Genomic DNA, 17,410 nt, shown 5'->3' with positions numbered 1-17,410 from the left:
TGCCTTTTCAGTGGCAAATTCAGTCCATTGACATTTATTGAGAGAATTGATAAGTGTGGTGGAGTTCTATTCATCTTACTTTGTGAAAGTCCATTGTGTAGTTTCATCCTTTACGCTATTGTGGAAGCTAAGTTTTGACCTTTAGCTTCTGCATGTTAACTTTGCTGTGGTCCATTGTGGTTGATTTCTTCTTCAGTTTTGAAGCTTAGTTTATTAGGATATAGAATTCTGCACTGAAAATAGTTTTGTCTAAGGATATTGAAGGTGGATGGCCATGCTCTTATGGCTTGAAAAGTCTGCTGTCATCCTAATGGCTCTGCCTCTGTAGGTCAGTTGGTGCTTACTCCCAGCAGCTTGCAGAAATTTTTCTTTCATCTCTACTTTGGACAGATTCATTACAATGTGTCTTGGAAAGCCTTCTTTGAGTTGAGATGACCAGGGTCTTGATATCCATCTGAAGGGAGTGTGTTGGGATCTTCAGTAAAACTTGGGAAATTTTCATTTATGACCGTCTCCATTAGGACTTCCATTCCTTTGGCACAATCTTCTTCCTCTTCAGCAATCCCTATTATTCATATGTTTGAATGCTTCATGGATTCTTGTAGTTCTCTAGTCACCTATTCTGCTTTATCCTCCGTTTCTGCCTCTTTCACTAGCTGGGTAAAGTTGATAACATTGTCCTCTAGCTCTGAAGTTCTTTCTTCTCCATGGTGCAACCTATTTTTGATACTTTCTACTGCATCTTTACAATTCTTTATTGTCTACTTCATTTTCTTAAACTCTGCCATATTCTTTCTATATTCTACATATCTCTGATTTTTGGTTCTGTCTTTTCATTGTCTCATCCATTCCTTTTATTGTCTTTATCATACATATTTTAAATTCCCTTTCTGTCAAATCCATTAATTCTTTATGGGTGGAGTCTTCTGCAGGAACTGTCTCATGGTCCCTTGAGGGAGTACCTCTCTTGGTTTTTCATGTTGCCTGGATTTTTCTGTTGGTTGCCCCTCATGTGTTCTTTCTTCTTGTTCACCTCTTTATCCTCCATTTTCCTTTTCACTGTCTCCTTTGTTTCAAATTACTTTGTCTCAGAGCTTAGGTCAAAAGGAAGAGAAGGTTAAAGCACAACTAGGGAGAAACAAGAAGAAAAAAAAGAAAGAAGGAATGAGAAAAAGAAAAGAAAAAGATAAAAAAGGGAAGGGGCATGAAAGAACAGAACTGAACAACAGAAGAGAATAAGGATAGGAAGAGAGAATGAAAGTTATAGAACAAATGGTATTGAATGGCCTGGTGTTAAGCTACACCTATAATTCAAGGACTCTGAAGGGCTGGGCTAGGTGGGTTCCTCAAAATCAGGAGCTTTTTACCAGCCTGAGGATAGCCAAACTCTACCTCGTGACAAAAATACAAGAGTCCTTGCTCTTGATGAAAGTAAAAATAGAAGTTAAGAATAGAAACAACCAAACAAATTAGCAAAAACAAAACAAAGGTAAAAAAGCTCAAATAGCCAAAAACTGAGCAACTTCAGCAATATTGAAAAAAAAGAGAAAAAACTTAAAGAATAAAAAAAAAGTGAAAATAAAATAAAAATAAATATAAAAATATTAAAAAAAGATTTACATATAGAGGAAGGGACCAACATTAACAGAAATATATATGTTGAAATATGTCACCGGACACAAGGTGGTTCTGTGGTGTTTTTAGGAGATAGAGAGAACAGCTAAAAACCTCTGTGGTTCCTATTCTAAACTTAATTGCCTTTGGTGATCACCTGATTATTTCTTTAGCATTCAGACCCTGCCAGGTAGGAACAAGAATCCTTCAGGGGAAGGTCTCACAGTACCCCCTGTCTCCAGTTCCCACTGGGTATAGGAGTCCCTCAGCTGTCCCAAGAGTGGAGTTCTGATCCCAGCATGTGGAGTTAAAATAGCCAGGCTTAGGATCCTGCTAAGACCTTCTCAGGACCTTCCCACAATGGCAGTCCCCTGGTCACAGAGACCTTCCCAGAATGACTACCTCACCAGCTGCCAAAGTGATGGGAAATCTACTCCAACCAGTGTTTAAATATAGTTGCTGTATACTATTCAAGTCCACCCACTCTTCCAAGCTTTCCACTCAATGTGCCCCCAAACCTGAAAACTCCAGATGGCTTGCTCCTGTCCCAGACCTCTGTGAGGGGGTGACAAATCCCTTTTGGTTGCAATCACTTACCTAATGCTTCACATTTCTACCACTCCAGATTGCACACTATATCCAGCTTACCAACTCCTCACTGTGCTCTCTGAGCTACAACTCTGTGTAAGTTCCCCATTCCAGGTATGGCTGGGTTCTCTCTTTTTCCTAGTCATTCCAGGAGAGCTCAGCTGCATGATTCTTCTGGCCTTCCAGCTTGTTCTGCCTGCACTTTCACTCCTTTGATTTTTATCTTCATGAGCAGCATGTGATCTTTCAAAAAAACACAAAATCAAGGGAATTGTATAAGGAATCACTAAGTATCCATCACTGAATATCAGTAGCTGTCAATGGATAACCAATTTATTTTTGCATGTACCCTACTTACAGAGTTCCCTGATCAATGGCCAATTTAAAGAAAACCAGTCTATTTTATTTTTAAATGCTTCAATATGAACTCGAGATAATTTCTCTTAAAAATGTATAAAAAATACACACATGTGAAAAAGATAGTGCATTATTACTCTCGAATAGCTAGCCTCTCACTTGTCTTATAGAAATCTTTCTATGCTTGGTTTGTTCACATCAGGGTCCAATTACATGCTATATGTATACATAACACATTTGTTTGAAATCTTTTTGTAATCTAAAAATGTTTCCTTTCATTCTTTTTTACTTTTTCTCAATTATTCGTTAAAGAAAACAGTTTGTAGAAATTCCCATGGCATTTTTCACATTTGCATTTTGCTTACATGTTCCCTATTTATAAATTAGTCTATAGTTCCAGAAGGTTGATAAGATTCAGGTTTACCTCCTTACCTCCTTCCCTACTTCCCTGCCTTCCTCCCTCCCTCTCTCCCTTCCTTCCATCTTCCTTCCTTCTTTCTTTTGTTTCTGTGTTGATTTGTTTATTTATGTGAAAAGCGTTTACCAGGTGGCACTGTACATTTACTATTGCATCACATGGCAAACACACAAAATTTGTATTCTAATTTTGTGTGTTGTTAACATCAGAAGTGAGAATGATTATGTTTAGTAAGGGGAATATCCTGAAGGCCAAGAATAGATAGTAACATTTTTTTTCTATTCTGAAAAAATGTATATTTTTGTGAAGTTTGTAGTTTTATATGCACATGTACACATACATGTGCAAAGTCATTTTCCAAAGTAAAGAAAAGGTGCTAATGTGTAGGTAAAATCAGAGGTGGAAGAAAAGAATGAGGAGGAAAAGATTAAGCTGTGGTTCCAGCTTATCTATGTATCAGGCTGTGTTTTCAACCTGATCTATATATTTACTATAGAGTTCCCATTGTCCTTTCATCTCATGGTTTTAGCACCTCTTGATGGTGAGTGCACAGATCCATTATTTTATTTTATATCTTAATGCTTTTTTTAATAAAGAGATTTGTTAATGTTCTGATAATTCGACCTGAATTTGACTTCTGGGATAAATGGACTTTCAGAGGAGGCAAAAACTACTTATTATAGAATCTCTGGTTGAGGAATAAAGTAAGAGGATACACATCTGTAGCAATATTTCTCTAGTTTTCAAGTCATTTCTAGAAATAATACTATACTGATGATTCTAGAGTTTGTGTAACAGAAGCAATCAAACTCTATAAGTAGACAATTGTCTTAGCAAAGCAGAGGAGAGAAAAATCTATGTAAGAAATTGAAGCTGAATCTACTTCTCCAAGCTTCTTTAAGAAACCACATCTTTTTCTGCCTGCTTGTTGTTTAGTAAGGTATATTAAATTTTTCTTACGTGCATATCAAACAGTGTTCTTACCTTGCTGAACCAGTTGGCATTCCCATGACCAATTGCTTTGGGCAATAGAGAAGTCCTTGGTTGAGTCTGTCAGAATACCTTCTAGCACTGGTGTGTGCAAACATTGGGAATGAAACATTCCTTTCAATCCCACGGCCTGTATGCATTGTACTTAAATCTATTTCACCACCAACCGTCCCCCTGCACCTCCAACAAATATGTTTATTCAATGTATGTATCTTTCTTTGCACTTACCCATAAATTGACAATGGAATTGCAGACAGAAACATAGTTTTAAGAGAAAATAAGTATCGATTCTGGATAAAAATGGTTTAAAAAGAGGGCTTTGAGCTGACGGTTTTTCTCTCTTGCTGGGACTCCTTTTGAGTCTGTCACAGACTCCTCAGTCCTTCCACTGCAGGGCATTAGGGTGGTAGTGGTTCAACTGCAATCACATTTTGGTCATCTAATTTAAGAGGTCCAGTTGGTTAGTAAATTTGGTCTTTTTGCTCTTGGTTCCTTCATCAGTCTTTTGTTCAGTGTTCTGGGCATTAATTTTTCTGCCCAAGGAGAGGTCAGCAAGAATATGGAGGTGGTTGTCAAAACAATCCATTTCCTCCTTGGAGGAAACTCTATGGAAACATTCAGTGGGCATGAGAGGATGTACATGCTAATCATGCCTGGCATGAACTTCAAGATTCCTTGTGGCTCTAAACTAAGATTGAAAATGAAAAAGAAATAACAGAAAAACAATGCCACATTCACTGCTTTTCCTCATGTGGGTTGGGGGAGGAACTATTTGGCTCATTGTTTTTAATGTGGAGTGAGGTAAAAAAGAGACAGGAAGTGGATGACAAGTGGAGAAAATAATAGTGATTTCCTCAAGAGGATGTGGTGAGGGTTAAAAGTCAAACCATGGAGAGGACTGCACAAGGTGTGCAGAAAGTCTGCAATAAACACAAGCTGCCTCGCCAGCCCTCTCCCTATAATTCTTTCCAGTAGTCACCAATCCCATTCAATTCTCACTTATCTTCACCTACAAATAGGGGACAGCAACACTGCAGAATTCTGGGCTCAGTCCAGACTTTCTGACTTTCCTTCTACTGGTCATTCTTGCAACATCATGCATTTTCATTCTGGGAGCCTCTAATTGTGGTCACTATAAAAAATGGCACTGAAGGAAACTTCTGAAAGCACAGAATCTTATTTTTCCATTAATATTCATCAGGTAAATGCATACCCATGAGGGGAAAAATACCCAGTCATTATTTATCTTTATCTTTAAGATATAGAAGGGACTATAGCAACTTCTTAATAAGGCTTACTAGGCCACTGTGGCATTTTTAGAACCCTGAAACATTTCTAACTCTCCAGGACATCCACCCTGCTGCTCCGACATCCTGTTTACCCAGGATATAGCAGTTTTGTCAAGAGCTCATGCGGGCTCTCTCTCTCTCTCTCAGCTTCCACAATATATTAATTTCCTATTTATGAAAGTATGTATCCTTTACAATAAATCCAAACATTAATATTGAAGTTAATTATATACAGAACTACTCTGGGCTCCAAGGTTAAGTTTGAAGCTTTAAATTCAGTGAAATAAATCTATGGACTGCAAGGTATAAAGCACCCTCTACATGAGCATGTACAGCTTCAGAGAGGGCTTTCCACAGTAAATCGCTTTAGTTAACATTGGAAATCTAAATAAAAATTTTCAATTTTCACTTTCTTAAAGACACAGGATGAGCATCAAGCCAGTTGTTTAAATATTCAAATCCTCTGGACTTTTCTGGTATCTGTGTGTTTCAGTTTGTGTGTGGGTTTTTTTTCTTTGTTTGTTTTTTTGCCTTACCCTCACCCCATGTCCTTTTTTTTTTTCATTTATTTCCCCATTGAAACAGAAGTGTTTATATGAATAATATCAAATCCATAATTTCTTTCATTTTCTAAGTCTTTTTATTGGTCCTAATAATTTGCTTATACATTTTAACTAAGGTTTATATTCTAAGAAAACAGTATGTTAAAATGGGGAAGTTAAACAGGTGTTTCAAAGAAAATATTTCACCAGCAATGTGAATGTAGAAATTCTGATAGAATAAGAGTTTATGGATTATTCTTGTGTAGTCCAACCACCAGTTTATTTCACAGAAGGTTAAAAGAGTGTGCTTTTTAAGGTTAAATGCTGGACTTTTGGGGTAAAAGCAATAGTGGAGCAGAAAATCAGGAGACTTGAAAAGGTAAGTTTCTTTGCATGCTGGAGAAATAACCCTTCAGAGTTATAAAAAATAACACTTCAGAGTTCTCCTCATTTATTGACACCTCAGACTCTTTCCTGGAAAAGGGTGAACTTCATCTAAGCAAAGAATATAATCTGATTAAATTGGAAAGATTGAAAGAATGAGCTGTTAACTGAGAGTTAATTGAAAATGCTTTTCTAAAATCTATTTCAAGCTAAGCTATGTTGTTGACAATATTTAACACTGCATTTCTGTTTGAGAGTGTGCTGTCCCTTAGAAAGCTGTAAGTGGGCATGTAATTAAGAGGCATAGTAGTTAAATAAATGGTGTCATGTGGAAAAAACATACATGTAGGGTGATTTCAGTGTTGGTTAATTCACAGATCAACTTGCATCTTCATGTCCCTACCACATGATTAACTGTGTTGCATCATGGTGTTGTGTGGTTTCCATGAGACTATAGAAGGCCACAGTTTATACAATCAACTCATCTCTTTGTAAGAGGAAATAAACTTTCTCAGATGGTCCCTGGAAAATTCTTTCCCTACATCTCAGTGGCTAGACTTGTATCCCATGCCTGTTCCTAAACTAGCCCTTGCATGGGAAATTGAACTCTCATAGAAAAATCAGGATTGACTCAGTGAGGCTCAGGAAAGTTCCAGAAATCCTCACTCCCATTGGTGGCTGCCAATAAATCAACAGAATCCTGAATTGGGGGAAGAGGCGTGAGGGTGGTAGATCAATTGCCAAATACTCTGAAGATGGTAAACATTTCCCTATCCCACTAGGGAAAATAAAACTCAAGCACTTTTTTTTAAGTGCTTCTGATTTTCTTGGTATAAGACAACATATTTAAGTCCTATTAGCACAAAAGACAACTCAAACCCTAATTCCTCTCAGAGCCTTTACTATGTTAACATATCTGGTGACTCTCCAAGAGCAAGATAAAAACCTACAGTGCTTCACAAATCATAATGTATTTCCTTATTTAAAATAACACAACAGCCAGTTATGGTAGTTCACACCTGCAATTGCAGCATTTTGGGAAGCTGAGGTGGGAGGATTTCTTGAGGCCAAGTGTTTGAGACCAGCCCAAGCAACATGGTATAACATCCCCCACCATCTCCACAAAAGTTTTTTTTTTTTTTTCTTTTTAGCCAAGTGTGGTGGCACACAACTGCAATCTTGGCAACTTGGGAAGGTGAGGCAGGAGGATTGTTTGAACCCAGAAGTTGGAGGCAGCAGTGGGCTATTAGTGTGCCACTGTACTCCTATCTGGGCAAAAGAGCAAGACTCTGTCTCAAAAATAAATAAGTAAAATAAAGTAACACAATGATTTTTCAAGACATTTTTTCCAGGGCGATTGCTTTTATTAGTGCAGTTTCAACAGTGCTCTTCTGAATTATTATTCTGAACCTATTTCAAAGTATATATTTTATAATAGTCATAATGTTCCCAAGATTGCCTTTTATAAGTACAATAAAAAATAAAGAAATTTATAAAGAAGCCAGTTGTAAAATTAGTATTAAACATGAACAACCTTATAAAATAAATATAGTAAAATGGTAGCTTTAGAATCAAGTCATTTGGCTCACTATAAAATTCTTTTAACCTTGCTCTATGTTTAAAATTTTTCATCATAGAAAGATGGAAATTAACAAAGCAGCCACATCATGACAAAGAATAGCTTTTATATTCACAATGAAAAACCAGTGAGAAGAAACCCCGAAGAAAACATTGTATTTGTAATGAAATAAATGAAATACTTCAGCTACCTTTGCAAGAAACACTCAAAACTTATGTATGACAAACTTTAAACACCATTAAAGGAAGCAAAAGTAGATCTGAGCAAATAAAAAAGACACAGGTAGGAAGATTCATCCAAATCAAGATGGTTTCATTCTAGTTAAGGTTTTCTTTAAACATATGCTTTAGTTCTAGGCGATTTTTTCTTTAAGTGTGATACAAATCCATCAAATCTATCACCAAGTTGTTTGTCTGACTTTTTCTTTTCTTTCTTTCTTTCTTTTTTTTTTAAATGTTCAGAAGAGAAGATTTTTTTTTTTTTTAATTAAATCATAGCTGTGTACCTTAACGCAATCATGGGGCATGACATGCTGGTTTTATGTACATTTGAAATATATATATTTTTTATTGTTGGGGATTCATTGACCAGAAGGATGAGTAGATTGAAGAGCAAGAAGGGATAAAAGAAAGAAAATGAAAGAAGAAATAAAAGAAAAGAAAAAAAATAGAGAAAGGAGAGGGGGTGGGTAAAAGGGAATAGTAACAAAAAGAAGAGAGGCACAGAAAGAGGGAGACAGAGCAATATAGGTGTACAGTAGGGTACTTTGATACAACCTTAAAAAAAACTCCAACCTCTGGGGGTGCCTGGTTGGGTGGTTCCCTTGAGGTCAGCAGCTCTTTGATAACCTGATTGGACACAGTACCCCACCTCCACCAAGTAGAGAGGAAAGACAAAAATGCTATAAATCAAACCAAAACAAGCAAACAGAAAACTTTACGGGATAAAATTGGGTGAAAAACCAAATAATAGGGGTAGAAACACTAGCAAAAATGAAGTTCTAATTATCAAAAAAGGCAGCAATGGGAAATTGTATTTAAACTAGAAAAATGGAGAAAGAAAAGAAAGAAAAAGAAAAGAAAAAATCTGTATGGAACACGTTGAAATTAAAAAACAAAACAACAACAAAATAAACAAAAAATAAGCAAACAACAACAACAACAACAAAAAATCAAAACTAAAGCAGTATATATATATATATATATATATATCTTGTTGAAAATTGTCTGGGCAACAGGTGGTCCTCTGGGATATGAGATGTTAATCACAATGCTGATATGACTGGAGGCCTCCACTGATTTCTCAAACCCCACAGGGTGGAGACCCTAAATCTCTCTTCAGCACTCTTAAAAGGTACTTTAAACTTCTAAACTTGGCTAAGCAGAAGCTTTCCCAGGAAAGTGCTTGTCACTGGGATCACGACTGAAGTGGCTAGCCACTTACCTAGTGTGCCAAAACCGGTCTCACTCTGCCCCTGAGGGTTAAGGCTATAAGGCAGCTCAGTCCCCGCCTTTAGGCTGCTCAGTCACTAGGTTACTAGCTCCCGCTCGATCCTTGGTCTGCGACCCTAAGGGTGGAGCTTGCCGTCCAACCCATAGCCAAACACTATTAGCTCTGTCAGGCTCAGTGGCTCAGTCTGGGGCCCTAGACAATGCCCAAAGGTCTCTGCACTCCTGCCCAAGCTCTCCCCAAGACAGTTCAACTGAATGCTAAGTCCCAAAACACCAGAACAGTTCACAGGTAAGGCCTTTCCAGTTTGCAGTCTCACTGCTGCTGTACTTACAGCTGCTGGCGGGATTAGACTGATCAAACACATGCAACCACTTGCCAGTTTTCCACTGTTTTTGTCCTCTTCTTGGGGTCCAGAAGTCTCTCGCTGACTCCCTGTATCCTCAAAGGGATGATTATATGCAGATCCCACCAGCCAGAGATGCCCGGAGTCTTATCTCCCCAGACTCACGGTGCCCAGTTGCAGGGAAGCTGTTACTTGGCCGCCATCTTGCTCTCACTCTCCCTTGTCTGACTTTTTCTAGAGCTACATAACACTCAATAAAGTTAATTTAAGGAAACAAATTAACCAAGAAAATCTTAAAAAGATCAATAATTATGACAGGAGATGGACTAACTCTCCTTGTTATGAAAATATGTTACAAAGCCTTTATATTTGAAACTGGTGTTTGTGCATGAGTAGACAAACAAAACTGTGAAACAACTTAAAAATCCTGAAGTAGACCTAATTATATATAGAAATTCAGTATATGGTAAAGACACCACTTCAAAACAGTGAGAAAGGATGAATTGTTGGATGTTGGGCCAACTGGATTACTATATTAAAAAAATATAAAATTTTAATTCATTCCCATATGCATACCATATGCATTCCCATATGTTCAAAGTGCATCCAATATTTAACTTCAAAAAATAAAATCATAAACAATAGAAGAAAACATGAATGGAATCTTCTTTACCCTGGAAGTGGGTATTTTTCTTTTTATAACCATAATTCAAAATCCAGAAATGATTAGGATAAAAGAGGTTAATAGCTTTTGTTAGAAAAAAATGAAATTAATAAAATTTTATTTGGAAAAAAATCTCTAAAGATTTTAAAAGAGTAATGACAGACTGGGGAAAACATTTACAACTTACACTTAAAGAGTTAATATGTCTAATTAATAGTGAGCTTTTACAGTGGAGTAGGAAATGACCAGTAGCTATTTTTAAAAGTTGGCTAGATTATGAACAGTTTGCAGGAAAAGAAACAAGTTGCAGTTTTCCACATACAAAGAAGCTCAATTTCCTCCATAATAAGAAAAATGTGAACAAAAATACCCGACACCAGAGTAGCATTTCTCATTTATCTGCTGGATGCAAATTCAAAGTTGAGAACACACCGTCTTGCTGCAGTTGTGGGGAAACAAACTTTCTCCTCCACTGCTGGTGGGACAGCAAAATAAAGCAACCATTTTAGAGAGGAATTTGCCAAGAGACATTAATTTGCTCTTTAACAAAGCATTCCCATTTCTCAAATATATCCCAAAAATACTTAGACAAAAATTGAAAAACACACACATGCTATGTACAAGGCTGTTCTATGCTTTTTAGACTACTAATGTCCAAAAACAATAGATGCTGGTAAGCCTGCTGAGAGAAAGGAATGTTTATACACTGTTATTGGGGATGAAAATTAGTACAACCTCTATGGAAAACAGTATGGAGGTTTCTCAGTGAATTAAAAGTAGACCTACTAAAAGCAGTGTTTCTCAACCTTCCAATGCCTCCTAATGCCACCACCCTTTAATACAGTTCCTCATGTTGTGGTGACCCCCAATCATAAAATTATTTTTGTTGCTACTTCATAACTGTAATTTTGCTACTGCTATGAATCATAATATAAATATCTTATATGCAGGATGTATTTTCATTGTTACAAAGGGATTGCAACCACTGGGTTGAGAACCGCTGACTAAAAGGAAGGTCATTTTAACAAACAAACAAACAAAAAAAAACACCTGCACTGGAATATTTATTGCAGAACAATGCACAGTTGCAAAGATGTGAATCAATCCAAGTGCCCTTCAATTCTTGAGTGGATTAACAAAATATGGTATATGTATGCCTTGGGGAACTACTCACTCACAAAACAGGATGAATTGAAGTTTGAGGGAGCAATTTGAATGGAACTGGAGACTATTATCTTAAATTAAGTATCTCAAGAATGGAAAAACAACCACCACATGTTCAATAATAATTTAGAACCAGTTGATGAGCACATATGGGGGAGGTAAATGTCATTAGAAATCAAAAGGGGTTAAGAGGTCCAGTAAAGTCTATCCAACCAGAACAGGGAACACTGTTTAGGCAGCAGGCAAAGTTATAACCCTGACTTAAACATTGTAAAAGCTATTCAGGTAACAAAAACACTTGTACCCCCTTATTATTTTGAATTAAAAAGAATGTTATCTGTATATTGCAAGATAAAAATAAATGAATAATCACGACAGCATCATCAAGAACCAGCGTTTTCCTCATGAGAGAAAGGAGTGAGAGATACGGAGAGTGTCAAGGCCAAGTGAAAACGTGTAGTCCTGAATTTAAATGGAAAGTAGCAATATGAAGTCACAGTGAAATTTATTTTTAAATGAAAAAGCCTGAGCAGGGAAGATAGCATTAAAAAAAAAAAAAAGTCTACTCTACACATACTGAAAAACCCTACAATTAGTGACAAGCATGAGCATAAGGTTGATTCATATTTAAATATAAAACACAGAAGTCTCTGGCATATGAGACATTAATCTGTGCTCTAAGGAGGCACAACACAAATTTAAGTAAATCTGGGATATTCTGAATTTCCCTCTTGGAGATTTTATTTTATGTTTGAATGTTGTATGCTCTGAAAAAGTCCCTCAGGAAAGACACTGAAGAATTTTTGACACTGTTCCCCTCAGGAACCCTTTGTGTGTTTTGCAGGAGAAGAGATTGGAATTGCAGAATTCCTGTTGTTTCTTCACTACACAAATGGGCCATATAAAACAATTTGGAAAATATTTCTGTGAAAGCAAAATGCATTCTGTGGATAATTATTCTCCATAGAGGGACAAGAGATCCAGAGAGGGCTGCTGGTATCCTGGACTTAGTGGAAGCATAATTTAATATGACAAGTGTTGTTTAATATTTACTGGATACTAAATGCTCAGTGTTCAGTGCTGGGGGATCTAAGGGTAAAAGAAAAACAGAAAATGTCTGGGACACCTCCTGAGAGTGCATTAAAATATGGTACTGTCAATAATGCTGTAATGGAGGTTTAAACTGTTTTATGGAAATGTTTGATTGAGATTGAGGGTCTCAGTGCAGGAAAACATTGAGTCATGCCAGAGAAAGAGAATTAAGTTATGATGGACAAAGGCCAAGAGGAAGGGTAAACATGGCAAATTAGACAACGTGAGCAAAGATAACTTGATAGAAACAAAAGTCACACCTGTCTGCAAGAAAAAAGAACAATGAGAAGGGGGGGTGATCAGAACAGGGAGGAGAATGTGGGCTTTGGGGTATCAGAAGCCCTAGCTGTCATCATTGCTCCAACTAGAAATAACTTGGGAAGGTGATTTCATCTCCATAAGGCTCAGCATTCCCATCAGTCTGATGAGGAAGAAAATGTATTTACCTTACAAAGGGAAGGTGACATAAAAATTGTGTGTCCAAAGCTTCTGACTTTGTGTGGGTACTTAGCTTCAGTTATTATCTTTTTTTTGTTGTTTGTTTCACTTTTTTTTTAATTAAATCATAGCTGTGTACATTAATGCAATCATAGGGTACAACGTGCTGGTTTTATATACAATTTGAAATATTTTCATCAAACTGGTTAACATAGCCTTCATGGCATTTTTTTAGTTATTATGTTAAGACATTTACACTCTACATTTAGTAAATTTCACATGTACCCTTGTAAGATGCACCGTAGATGTGGTCCCACCCATTACCCTCCCTCCGCCCATCCTCCCCCCTCCCCTCCACTCTCTCTCTCCTTTCCCCCTATTCTTGGGCTATAATTGGGTTATACCTTTCATATGAAAGCTATAAATTGGTTTCATAGTAGGGTTGAGTACATTGGATGTTTTTTCTTCCATTATTGAGGTACTTTGCTAAGAAGAATATGTTCCAGGTCCATCCATGTAAACATGAAAGAGGTAAAGTCTCCATCTTTCTTTAAGGCTGCATAATATTCCACAGTGTACATATACCACAATTTATTAATCCATTCATGGGGCAATGGGCACTTGGGCTTCTTCCATGACTTAGCAATTATGAATTGGGCTGCAATAAACATTCTGGTGCAAATATCATTGTTACAATGTGATTTTTGGAGAAAAGGGAACACTTCTACACTGCTGGTGGGAATGCAAACTAATATGTTCCTTTTGGAAAGATGTTTGGAGAACACTTAGGGATCTAAAAAAAGACCTGCCATTCGATCCTACAATTCCTCTACTAGATTCATATCCAGTTATTATCTTAATTTGGCAGTAGAGGCAAAAGGATGCACACCACCTTTGTCAGGGGAATGGAACTGGATTTTGATGTGGAGGTGTTGGAGAGACATTGAGCATAGAGACGGGGTGATCAGCCCTTTAATTGAAAAGGAGAACATGGAACAATGAATGGATAAAGGGAGACATTGAGTATTTCAGCTGATGGAGATGAAGAAGGCATACACGGGCCATTGTAGAATGTTTGGCAGTTCTCATTGTTTCACGGGTAAAACGGGTGGAACTTGGCTATTATCTAGACTTGTGTATGTGAGCATGACGAGTGAGGAAAAGGGGGGAATGAAAACTGATGCCAGAGTTTCTAGCTGAAGCATCTGAGTCTCTAGCAATACCCACAATTGAGAAAGGCATCACAGGAGGTAAGAGACAGCACTCAGAAAATGATGGTTTCAGGTGTAGAATTTAGTTTGGTTTCGTATCATTTTCTTTTTGAGCTTTCTAGGATAAGTTGAGTTTTGGAGATTTGAATGTGTCAACCCAGCTTCTAATCTCAAAGATCTTTGATTCTATGGGAGTAGATTTGAAATAGTGTGTTATCCTATTACAAAAAGCTGTCATCGTGATTCTTTGGAGTACTGCTTCTGAGGTTGATCTACTACATCAGAAAGATTAGTAGTACTGTGCTGCAAAGTAAAATGTCAAAAACTATAAAGACAACCTAACACATCAGGCAGATGCACTTGCCATATTGTAGTCCTTGAAGCATTGTTTTATTTAAGTTTAATTGAAAGTAAATGCACATTAAGACATTCTACTCAATGCCAAATTTTGTGTGTATGTTTCTCGTTTCAATGTGCAGGGCAGGAGAGGATTGGAAAGGATTCCAACTATGAGCAGGAGGGTAAAGTTCAGTTCGTGATTGATGCCGTCTACGCGATGGCTCACGCACTTCACCACATGAACAAGGATCTCTGTGCTGATTATCGGGGCGTCTGCCCAGAGATGGAGCAAGCTGGGGGCAAGAAGTTGTTGAAGTATATCCGCAATGTTAATTTCAATGGTGAGTGCCCTTACGTCCGTCATTACTGGAATCCTAAGAGTTGGCCTTCTGTGTTTCATAGTTACAGGGTTGCTTTTCTATTTACCTTCAAATATGGATCAAAACCTGCTTGATTAGGGAACTTCAGTTTCAATCAGTGCGTGGATGAGTGATTGAAGTGAACGGATGACGTTTATTTAGGGGGGAGGTTATGGTTTGTCACCTTTTCTTTAAATAGAAAACTTTTTGCACAAAGGTAAACTCTTCCTTGGTGAATATAAGTAGGTGTGGGAGGGGAGAAGAGAAAGAAGGGACCAATTGCTGCAAGTACCAAGTTCGTTGAAGTAATGGTCATGACCTATCACACCAGCCATATCTCAGCTTACAAACTTATTTTTGAAGTGCAAGACTCTGTCATACATTAATGGTTGACCTAAATGAGCTGGGTAGAGAGGTGGAAAAGTGAAGAAAAAAGGTAAAAGGAATGAGAGGAAAGCACCATTTTTCTGCAAGTAACTTTGTCCAGATTTGACTTATACAACATCTTCATGCTTCACATACTGAAAACTAAACAAATAATTTAAATAAACTTTAATGTGCAACACAAAATTCGCTATCGGCAGCAGCAAAGAACTATATTACAAATAAATAACATAACCACAGTGAAGAGGATGAGGAAGAAAAAAATTGAATGCAAGTAATTCTGACAAACAGTATTTGACTACACAATCTAAGGTGGAAGACAAAAATAACTGTACACAGAGAGGGGGCAACAGCTAAGAAATGTGTGGTATTTTGCATGATTCTAAAGCTAGTTTATGCACATAAGAGGACTCTGGAAATAATTAAATGTATTTTGGATAATGAGAACCAGATTTTTCATTGTCAGAGATGGAAATAACTAATAAGGGCTGAGAGAAAGCTGGAACAAGCCCCGTTGTGTTGGATTAGAATAGAAGATACCAGCATAAACGGTGGCTTTTAATATATATGCAAATGGGCAGATATAGAAATAGATGTGCATGTGTGTGTACACATCCCTGGATTACCTAGCCCTGTATGCTGAGTGGGGCTGGGAGCAATGGTACCCCAGGAGAAAGGAGCACCTTTAGCATCCAGAACTTCTTTATAAATATCATCCTCTCCTTAAAACAAAACAGAGATCCCTAACCTAACGAAGTGATTGGATTCAAGGCCAGAGTAGCTAAAGACCAACGTAAGCTTGAGACATACTATGCAAGGAAAAAAGGAGCTCTGAAGAACTTGGGGGGGCATAAGAGCTAACCTGGAAAAGATCCCATAGGTCAATTGTAGTATTAGAGAGAATTACAACCCATAAAATAAAATAAATATACGCGAGTTCATACTGATATAAATAAGTAGCTGAGTTGGGTACACAGGAGAATGGCCAGCATAATGAAAGGGCAGAAAGATGGAAATACGGAGATACCACGTTGCAAAGACCTCAGTCACAAATATTTCAGGCAAGACTCATTGAGAGATGCTAAAAACATTGATTTAAAGTATGATGAGAAATAAGATATTTGCATAGTCTCAAACGACTTACAGACGTTATGAACCTCTTGATGTGACACACAGGGAAGGTCACCGCATCATTTCTTTGGTCTTAGTGACAAAAATTATGCCTTAAATCTAATCAAAGGAAAACATTAGACCAATCCAAATTGAAAGATATTTTTCAATATCCTTGGCTGCGGCTCTTCGAGGGTGTTTGAGCCATAAAAAAATAGTTGAAGGGTGGCGGCACCTGTGGCTGAAGGAGGCGCCGGCCCCATATACCAGAGGTGACAGGTTCAAACCTGACCCTGGCCAAAAACTGCAAAAAACAAACAAACATCGAAGGGACTATTCCAGACTAAAAAAGAGTTACTGCTGTCAAATGTAATATGGACTGCTGATTGATCCCATGCCAAAAAATGAACACTAATGGGGGATTTTAATATAATTTGCTGATTAGTTTTAACAGTATTATGCCAAGTTAATTTCCTAGTTTAGATAGTTCTATTATGGTTTAAAAAAAAAAACTAACAACTCTTTTTAATCCTCTTACTGTAAGTAACAACACATTTAAAATCACAATATTGTATCCATCTTTCAGGATTTACCTAGTATCTGAATGAAGAGGAACCACATTTGCTCTGGAGATCAATAATTTCCTAGTTTAGGTGGAGACAAAACTGACTGTATAAAATCAGGATATAGTTCAGCTGCAAATTATATTATTTTTATGGTTTCTTCCTGATCTTACAGAATCTCCCAACATGTATGTAATCAATTTTCCAAGAGCCAAACAATTATAAATTTAATTATTTACATTACTTATCAAACTGGAGTTTATATTAAGGTTAGGTTGTAAGCCTTGTATGCCGGTAATTAAAAAATAAAATGTTTTGAGAATTTTCTTGGTGAATCTTGCCTGATTTTTCTGTACAATAGTTATGTATACACTCATTGTATAAAGATGATCTTGTTCACCAATGTGGTAGAAATGGCTAAGCTTAAAAGCAGACATGGGTCTCATGTTTATCAAATAATTACTGTGTGACAGAAACTGTGCTACGGAGTTTGTGGGTGTTGGCTTATTTAATCTTCGAAGCATTGGGTA

At 37.2% G+C, this 17,410-nt stretch overlaps 1 protein-coding gene across 4 annotated transcripts in view; it reads left to right on the top strand.

The window, feature by feature from the left end:
• Positions 1 to 17,410, top strand: part of GRM7 (glutamate metabotropic receptor 7) — a 988,889-nt gene that overhangs the window by 649,563 nt on the left and 321,916 nt on the right. For all 4 annotated transcript variants that reach the window (XR_008381860.1, XR_008381859.1, XM_053600338.1 and 1 more), the window contains exon 6: positions 14,605 to 14,805. Coding sequence is in view for 2 of the 4 variants with exons in the window: in XM_053600338.1 (XP_053456313.1) it covers positions 14,605 to 14,805 (201 nt within the window). In the remaining 2 variants the exon portion in view is untranslated. The remainder of the gene's footprint in view (positions 1 to 14,604; positions 14,806 to 17,410) is intronic.

The sequence above is a fragment of the Nycticebus coucang genome, chromosome 8 (assembly GCF_027406575.1).
Source record: "Nycticebus coucang isolate mNycCou1 chromosome 8, mNycCou1.pri, whole genome shotgun sequence".
Classification (NCBI taxonomy): Eukaryota; Metazoa; Chordata; class Mammalia; order Primates; family Lorisidae; genus Nycticebus; species Nycticebus coucang.
Note: the sequence above shows the minus strand (reverse complement) of the source record. Positions and strands in the feature narration are given on the sequence as shown.